Here is a 10000-nt window from a genome sequence, read left to right on the forward strand (position 1 = left end):
GCTTTTCAGACACTACTGATCTGAAAGACCCAGATGTCTGGGTGTGTTCTGCGAAGAACACACCTTCCTGAATGTCTTCTGCAAAGAAAATGCCAGTGCACAGACATCATGCTTGCTCTTAGTAATTTTGCCTATTTGGAAGCTCAAAAGCAACTCAAAGCTCCCTCACCCTGCTATCTGCTTCTAGACATACCCACATTCCATGAGTTCACTCAATGCCTCCTGAACCCCAAAGAAGAACTTCAAAAAGTCAGAAATTAAGAGACCACACATAAAGTTTGCGTCACTCAGAATTTTCTGATTTAGGTAAGGAGAAGAAAACTGCTACCTCGGTTGCAACTAAGAGCTTACCTCAGATGAGGACCATTTGGCCTTAGCGGTGGTTGCCAAGAAATGGCAATGAAGGACTCACTGATTGGAGTCACAGACAACGGACCAACACTCTGAGGAACAGTTGAAGGTGTAGTCACGCTTGTAGGCAAACTCTCTGTGCAGCCTCCTAGAAAGCCATCACCTCCAGAACAAGCTATTACAGTGACCGAGTAGTTTGTATAGGGTAGAAGATTAGTCACCAAATGACTTAACGTTGATGAAGTGTTCCCAGAAATGACAATTCGTGGGTCAGGCATGCGAATCTCATAGTTAAGGATTTCACCGTTCTGAATCAGAGGAGGTTTCCAGGAGACCTGAAGGAGGATTAAAAAAAATTAAAATAACAGCTTTCTTACAGTCAGAATGCAGAAATACAAACTCAACATGCTAGAAACGGACACGAGTGGGATCTGAAGATGTGCTTTTCCTTCTTCATCAAAACAGGCTTTGTGCATTTCAATTTTCGAGGTACATCAGTTAGAAACCCAACCTCCTTTAATTTTAATGAGGGTTGCAGTAACAGTTGTAGCCATTGAAAAATCTACTATTTGGCTTCACCAGTAAAATACAAACGCTACACTTCACTCAAAATTCTGTGAGATGTTCAGATGCATTAGCAAAAGTACACTGATTATCATATATATCACTACCAGTCATTTATTTTCTTAGGGTGTCTCACCTGGTGTGCTCATCTGTTAGTGGCAGACAAAAAAGAATTCTATTTTGTGTTTGCATAATTTTCAGAAGTACATAACTGCATTAGATCCTCAGAGAAACAATGTTTGTCCACACTCTTTATATGATGAAATATGCATGTTTTCCCATTTATTTTTCTGTAATAAATTACACTGGTGATTATCAGACGAAGAACAGGAACAGTTTTCCATTTTTAGAACTATACATTTTTGCTGAGAAAACTTTATGTCAAAAAATTGGAAATTACATAGAGAATTCATGTTATATATACACCTACTGCTATGCTTACTGTAGTTTTACTAAACTGAGATAAGGTGGTGGGGGTTTTTTAAGTTCTTTTTTTAAGTATATTATTCTACATATTTATTCTGACCAGCTCCAGTGAGGAATCACGCTCAAATCATTGTTCTTCATTCTTTCTTAAGGCTTTTCTCCACAGTATCACGTCAGAAGGGTATTCGGACTGACACGACGAGGACATGTAGCTCTATTAAGAATCTCAAAGTTTCATAAAGGTAGTGTAAGAGCATCTGTCGATCATTCCTCCCCTAAAATTCCCAGTGCAGGAAGAATACCAGCTTGGCTTTGCTCATCTCTGGGCCTGTTTTCCCTGCCATTGACTCACTCATCTATAACATCTGCTGTTTCTTTTCCTCCCAGGCATGGCATAATAAAGGATTGAATCCAACATTGCAAAGAACACAGAACTGGAGAAAAGCTAGACGAAGGTATGTGCAGAATAAAATGAACAAAGATAATATTGAAATGTTAAATAATAATACCAAGATACTTTGGCTTAAGTTAAGTTGAACTTTTCCCTTTATTCTCTCCAGCCTTCCAAGTAAGTACCTTTAAAAAAGTGTATGCACAATTACACACAGCCGTGGAAACAGAGAAGCTTGATTTATAAAATTATTTTTAAAAGACCCTTGGGGATTAGGAAATGTTATATCTTAGGTACAGAAGGACTTCTTAGGCCATCAGAATTGTAAGAAACCTGGCAGCAAAGTGCTGGAGAAAGCTGAGGGATTTTGATAACAGAATCTGGAATACTATTAAACAGAGAATTAGAAACAGGGTGATCTTGAGTAAAGACAGCACAAACAAGATTATTGGTGCCCACATAGGAAAGGCTTAGCTCTGGCTAATTATCAACTGCTGTATTGAGATTTCTGTTACTTCTGGCCCCAAACCATGATCAAACAAATAAAATACTATTGATAAAGCAATGCAAAATTTCACAGACGGGAGGGATTGATTCTCCCAGACACTGAGCAAAACTCTCATCTTGAAGTAGTTCATGTGAGCTAGTCATAAGCTCTGGAAGAAAAGAATGGATGGTTAGCATGGTCAACAGAAAGTTTTGAAGTGCAAACGTGCTGGTTTTGGCTGGGATAGAGTTCATTTTCTTCACTGTAGCTGGTATGGGGCTGTGTTTCGGATCTGTGCTGGGAACGGCGTGGATAGACAATACAGGGATGTTTCAGCTATTGCTGAGCAGTGCTCGCAGAGTCAAGGCCTTTTCAGCTTCTCAGCCCACCCCACCAGCGAGCAGGCTGGAGGTGCTCCAGAAGTTGTGAGGGTATGCACTGGGACAGCTGACCCCAACTGACCAAAGGGATATTCCACACCATATGATGTCATGTTCAGCATATAGAGCTGGAGTGAGGGAAGGTGGAGACATCCAGAGTGATGTAGTTTGTCTTCCCAGGTAACCATTATGTGTGATGGAGCCCTGCTTTCCTGGAGATGGCTGAGCACCTGCCTGCTGATGGGAAACGGTGAATGAATTCTTTGTTTTGCTTTGCTTGTGTGCGTGGTTTTTGCTTTACCTATTAAACTGGTTTTATCTCAACACACGAGTTTTCTCATTTTTACCCTTCTGATTCTCCCCCTCATCCCTCTGTGGAGGGAGCGACCAAGTGACTGTGTGGCACTTAGCTGCCAGCAGGGGTTAAACCATGACAAGGTAGAAAGCATCCAGTCCAGTAAACTTCAGGGGAAATTTCAAATCCCAGATTTAAAGATCAAATTTTTGTTGTTACCATACTGTGCACCCTGGGTGCTTCCTCACAGAAAGAGGGGAACGTGCATGAGTCACTTTTATTTTCAGAGATGTATCTTTGAAGTGCTGGAAGAAGCACAGAAGACTTTAAGGTCTGACACACTACAGCAAAACACCCATTTCTCTCATTCTTTATTGAGCTGTAGGACCTATCCTGAAATTCTGCCGCAGTAAAGTGCAACTAAAGATAATACATTCGAGGTCTTTTCTAGGAATGTAAATAAAGTCTGTCATTATCACTGAAAAAAATCCTCTTACTCGTCGCTTAATCCAAGGTGGCTTCTAATAAAAGAACTATATGCCAAATGCTTCAGAAAATTCCTAGTGCTACACTCTCAGAAGAGAAAATCATCTAAAAATGTTCACCTTGTACCAAATCTTGTTTTGTTTCCTGGGAGAGGAAGAGTTATTTTTTAATTACATTACATTTTAGATTCCTAACTTTTATGTCTAACCCAGAAAATTACTCTACCAGAACTTGCAGAAGATCCACCATGTACTGTAACCCCTTCACATAAGGAACAGGTTAATAACACGGGCAGGAGGACAGACGCTGCTGGAGAACCTCAGCTCTTGAGTTTTTTACAGCTTGTGCACTAGGAAAAACTCCCAGGTGTTACTTCGCAGCTGTGCACTAGCAGATAAAATACCTCTTACTCTACATAACATAGATGTTTCATTTGGCTTACATTGGGAAATTTATCTTTTTTTTTTTCCTAAGAGAAATGAAAACCAGGCTGAACAAAAGGAATATTCAGTCAGCAGCACGACACACAAGGCAACTTACTTTTGTCTGGGCATCGATATTTCATACAAAGATATGTAGATCAGTTATCACTCTAGTTACTGTTTTTTTAAAGTAGATAAAGGGATGACCAAGGATACTCGCAGTCACTGCTGTGTCACTTGACCTGATTTGAATTACACATGTCCTTCCCAGGTGACAGGACATGCAGTCTCTGACAAACCTCTCTGGTCAAGAGGCAAGGGACTGCCTGACCCATACAGTGCAAAAGAAGATGATGGAGCCAGTCTGAGTAACACACATGCGGCACTACTGAACCTCTTCTCCACTTTGATGTGCCAAGGTCTGAGGTAAGAGCTTGGCAATGCATGAAAGCAGGAAAGCTCACTAGACAGGCTGTGTTGGAAGCAGTAACAGTTTGTACATTGATTTGAAGCTCAGCACTGAGACCATGAAAGAGGATGCCCATGAGGAAGAGAGAATAAGGTAACTACTGGGAGAGATTAACTGATTCAATGTAATGACTCTGGAAGCTGTCATTTAAAGATCAAAGCACCTTATTTTCTCCACCACAAAATTTAAAGAGACAGAAATTAGCCATTTTCCCCCCGTTAAACAGTTATAACCTTGGAAATTTTTTTTTTTTTTTTGACAGCTGTTGGAATCCTGAGCTATGTGAAGAGAGACATTGGCAGATAAGCAACTATTTTACTACTTCAGGCCTGGCTTCAACAGTTGCTTTTAAATCAGCGTGTTTGGCTTAACTTTATTCTTATTTCTCCTTGCTACTGCTTATAGCATCTACAAACAGAATGTAATAAATACACTACTGAGAGCTTTTCACTGTTGGTCTCAAAGCACGCTGTAAGTCTCAAATTGCAAGTATTATTATTATAGTTTTACAGATGAAAAGACTAAATCCCAGACTAAGTCACATATCAGAAAGAAGCAAAACTGAAAACAAAGACCTGCTACCCTAATTCTGCATCCCTGGACTGGCCTATAGTCCTTTGCCAACCCCTCAGCCCTCCCCCCAAAATAGTTGGGAGATGGATTTCCTCATGAGTTCTTATCTGTCTTAGCAGAAATTATAGTGGGATTCAATCAAGAGCCAGTATTACACCAGAAAAGCAAATCCTGACAGAGGTCTCTGATAATTATTCTCATACACTTTGCACATGAATTACATCCAACTTCAGCAAGCAGTACCAGAACGCATGATCAAGTCTGTGGTAATGGATTGCTTCTACAAAAACTTCCAGCAGCACTTAGGTTCAGTAGCGTAAAAACAGCAAAAACCATTTTTTTACGATCCTAAATGCCTACTACAGAAAAGTGCTTAAGCTACATCAAAGGTGGAGGGATATTGCTGATGAAAACCTGATTAGTTCACTCCACTCTATGATCTGTACCAAACGAGCAAGCTGTGCTAGAAATCACAGTCCTAAAACGTGGAAACCCTCTGGTGTGCAAGTTAAGGTTGTTCCTATGGGTGTTGGAGTATCCTAAGCAGCTCAAGCAGCACTTATGTGGCAAATAAACCAAGGACTCACTGACTCAGCAGCATTACAAGGCAATCTTCACAGGAGGACTGACAGCTCCTAAGCCATTCCCCCACTGGAGCTAGCATAGAATTGGAACTGTGGTGAATAAAGCCCGAGAGTGAAGCTGCTGTGTGCGCTTACTGCCTCTCCCTTTAGCATGCAAGGCCTAGGTACCAGGGGTGTTTGTATCCTCAAAATTAGGTTCTTAGGCAACTGCAGTCTGAAGCATTTTGAGAATGAAATAGCAACAGGAGGTTTTGATCTGAAGAGAGAAAGGGTCTTCATAGCCTCAGTCTCTACAACACAGTGACCTGCACTGACAAATCACCTCTCAGCCACCAACTTCAGCGACCATGGAGTTATCGCCGTTGAATCCAACATTCTGCAATCAGAAGCAACTTCACGGGACAGCAAACACTAAAGTGTGAGACAAAAAACAAGCCCAGGACAGTGTCCCTAACCCTAATTCTATAGGAAGGAGAAAATGGACAAACACCTTCCTTTCCATGGATGATACTCAACCTGTAACTACGGGGTATAGTGCTTTAAATGTCAGTGAAACCCATTCCATGCAGCTGAAATTCTTCTCCTGCTTGCTTTAGTCCCGGCCTATTTAAAGAACAACAGGCATTTAGCAGTGCACTGTCCAGCTTCTGGACTAACGAAAAACAGAAGACAAATACAAAATTAGAGACTTGTTTACCTGTGTTTGCTCACTTGCATGTGCAATTTAGTAGTCAAATTTGAGAAATAGCTACCAGGGAAGTTTATCACTTAAGAACAATAAAGAACAAACTTCTGCAAAGAAAAAGTGCAAACTGCAACTCTTGAAGATCCTGTGGACAAAAAAAACCCCAACGATATTGTTCAATCTGTATGGCGAAATACCAGCTTTCTGTGCTGCAGCTTTACCTATACAAAGAAAAGAATGGCAGGTGAGCTGTAAATTAAGGGATTGCCATCTCTGAAGGTAACCACAAACATGAATTACAATAGAATTAAAAAGCCTACAACCCTTCCTCAGAGAAGTCATGAGGAAATACTTATGAAAAAGAACTAATCCAAAGAAAATCAATGACATGGTATTAAATCAATACGCGATGGAAAAAAAAGAAATTAGAATAATGGCAGTTCGGTGCTACAGAATCATCAAAGCCCTTCATTTCTAGCAGGCAACATACATAACATATATTAAGGGAGATGTCAATGAAATCATCATAATTTTTTATTTTTCTCATTTTGTATCTAATCAAATTGCAGGAAGTTTCTGTAACTGATGTTATCATGAAGGAACAGTACAGCACAAGAACTATATGTCAATGAGGTTCTTATTTCTTCCAACCAGAATGAAACCATTCTCTTATAACCTATGTAAGCACTGAAAGCAAGAAGAAAAAAAATCCTTCCTCTTGAGAGAAACATCAGGATAAGATACAGCTCATGCCAACTTCTATCTTGAGAAAAAAGTCACACAAAGAATGACAGGAAATGGAAGGCTGCACCTTTTTCTCTATCAGGGGTCCAGTTGGTGACACTGGTGGGGACCATACAGGCAAATATGCGTTAGGAAGCCTCCAGTTAAGCCAATACCAAACACTACAGCTGCCCTCCCCAGGCCCAAGCCCTCAAGGGAGAACCCCAGCAGCAAAAGGGAAGTCTTCCTACCGAAAGTTAAATGGCCAAAGCTGGAGAATTTGCATCCCACAGTTAATTCAGTTCAGCATTCCCAGCCACATAATGCTTTTCCTACCGAAAGAACTCCTTTAAATAATTATTCACTCTTTCTCAAGCCGCTCAACCTAGATACATTTCGAATGTCATATCAGTGTGAAGTGTGAGATTGAAGCCGCATGGCAATTGCAATCCTCACAAGAAAAGGAAACAATTTCTTTAATACTTCTGTACATTAGGGTATAGCAAATCTTGTGTAACAGGAATAATGTTCACGGTATTGGTACATACTAAATAAACGGCTTTTGCAGTTGCTGAATACCTCCACTTCACTTTGGCATTTAATCAGCCACAAAAGCAGTTTATTGCGCAGTATACTCCGCTACCATGAACATTATCAATTCAGCAAATATTAAAAAATACCACGCAGGTGTCACAGAAATGGGTACTTTAAAAGTTACCGACAGCTTTATACTTCCTGTTGCACAAAAGAAAGCAAGTTAAATGTTACAGAGAGATATTGCTCCTTCTCGATTAAAATTAAATGTTAAAGCAGCACATACACATCAGAAGTGTTTATGCCAAGAGCGACCTGCTGTGCTGATACCATTTTCCTCCTTGCAGAGTGAAAGCTTTGGTCTATGAAAATAATACTGTATACTCAAGTGAGTACCATCCCGGAACACTTTGAATCCTCCACACCCTCAAATCATTCCTATTGATCCTACGACTAAATAAAGGAACGGAAATATGCTTCTCTTTTTTGGTAAATTCTCTGTTTTCGGTAGAAGTAAATATTTGCCTCATGGTTTAGGGATTGGTCACTCTGACAGCTGGAAGTCTCTATTGATTTGCAGCCGTGGCTTGGTAAAGAAGCCTCTTGCTAAGCTTTCCCACTGTGCCCTTCCAGTACTTTCCACTCTAACCTGGGAGGACACCTCTGTCTAGGGCAAGAGGTTATTAAAATCTCACTCCGAAAGAGACGGCTTGTTTCCCATTCTCTGCTTAAGAGTTACCGTTGTAGGCACAGGACACGGTGAGAGCAGAGCAAAAAAGCCCAAATGTTTTTAAAAACAGAGGCGACCATGGTCTTCTCGTATTCTTCTTCGTCTTCACACAGGCCACAGGACAGCCTCAGCGTCACGGCACAGCCCACCGGGCGGCCTCAGAGTCTGACTGCTCTGATGTGAACTTGCCTTAAAATGGAGGGGAAAGAACCACCACCACCACTAGCAAGCTAACCCATTTGACAGACCTGTAAGGAGACCAGCAAGCAAGATGAAATCCCAGTTGCTTGTTCTGGTGCTCCTATCTGCAAACAAGCAGAAGGCGAGAAAACCACTGGGTGCAGCAAGCCTTGTCCATAATTTCTTCAGTGATGAAGTGCAAAGAGCTCTATAATTTTATTTCAATTTTTTTAAAGAAATAGTAACTAATTATAAAAAAAAGAAGCTAAAAAAGAACAAAATCTCTTGCTGTCCTGGACAAGTAAGAGAAATTCAAAGATTTTTAAGAAGTCTTAGAATTTAAGCAATCAGAAGCAAAGTTAATGTCTCAGCCATGGAATACCCTCTGCACAGGAACTGTATCAAGTGTCCCCTACTCTCCTTCAATTATGATGACTATCAAATTAAACAACATTAAGTAAAACAAAATACTAGAGAAATTAGAAGATTTTATGTCCTTATTAGCAAAGGATACCAATACTCTGTAGACTGAGAGAGAGAATTTTTGCTGAAGGAGAGATGCTCAGAAAAGAGTATATTTGGAAAGTCGTATACGTATGTCACTTCTCTCAAACACATGCTGCCACCTTTAATTATTTTGAACATTTTACTCAAAATATTTAAAATCAAGAAAAATGGACAGTAAAATTGAATCATGGAAATAAAACCATCCAGGCTTCAGCATCTTTGACAGAAATTAGTCTTAACAGACCAAACAAATATGTATCTCTGTATTTTTTCCAAGTGGAAAAAAGAAATCTGAGACTGTAAGAGCAGCAGTGGCACCAAATATAACCACCACTCATATGGAAGGTTATACAACGTAGACATTAAAGGGCTTTAAAGAGCTTTGAATGTTAATGATCAACTAGGGTAGAAGAATAAAAAAAAAAAGCGCATTTGAACTCTTTGGCAAGAAAGGAAAACAAATTTTAAAAGCATTGTTATACTGAAATTAGATTCCTAGAGTGAAGACCACGCTGCCTGATTTCAGGTTGCAGAAGAAATGAGTGATCAGACTGACTTTCAGTGTTGGTTGATTACTTGATCCCAGAGCTCAGCAACAGACAACAAAACTACCACTGGGCACACGCCTCAGAGCTCAAGAAAAGACATCCAGTAAAGAACGACAAGAACTCGGATAACTCATAGGCTTTTAAAATTAGGATTGGGTGTTGACTGCACTTGGAGAAAGGAAAAATATGGGTAAGACATAAAATTATGAAGTCCTTATCACTTTAACTGAAGCATTAAAGGTTGCAGTGACTTCTTCCCTGTGCTCAGAGTCGAAGCCAACGTGTAAAAGCTCATGCAGTAAAATGTGAACATGTGTGTTAGCATGCCATCGAGCCAGGGCTACTGTTTACTCAGCGTTGATGCTTCTGGTAAATCCACAAAAAATGCTTTACTATAAATTGTGCTGGATATTAAGATGTATCTACAGAAGCACATAGGGCAGAGTCCTGGAAGTACGATGCCCAAATCTTCAATAAGCAGTCAGGCAAGTCATCACAATTACTAGTGGTCAATCATTATGAATTCTTACAGTAACCATTGTACTCACACTGAACTAATTTGGTATTAATATGGCGGTAACATACAATTTCTTAGACATTAAAACAAATTTAAAAGCTCGAGATTTCTTTGTCCAATGGTGAATGGCTTTTTCCATAGCTTAAGA

At 40.0% G+C, this 10000-nt stretch overlaps 1 protein-coding gene across 1 annotated transcript in view; it reads right to left on the minus strand.

Annotated features, from left to right (window-relative positions):
- Positions 1–351: 351 nt before the first annotated feature.
- Positions 352–10000, minus strand: part of LOC104501823 (usherin-like) — a gene marked incomplete at both ends in the record, with an annotated part of 125941 nt that continues 116292 nt past the window's right edge. The window contains one exon of the mRNA XM_010145701.1: positions 352–686. Within this exon, the coding sequence (XP_010144003.1) occupies positions 352–686 (335 nt within the window). The remainder of the gene's footprint in view (positions 687–10000) is intronic.

The sequence above is a fragment of the Buceros rhinoceros genome, unplaced genomic scaffold (genome assembly GCF_000710305.1).
Source record: "Buceros rhinoceros silvestris isolate BGI_N320 unplaced genomic scaffold, ASM71030v1 scaffold7561, whole genome shotgun sequence".
In the NCBI taxonomy this organism is placed as follows: Eukaryota; Metazoa; Chordata; class Aves; order Bucerotiformes; family Bucerotidae; genus Buceros; species Buceros rhinoceros.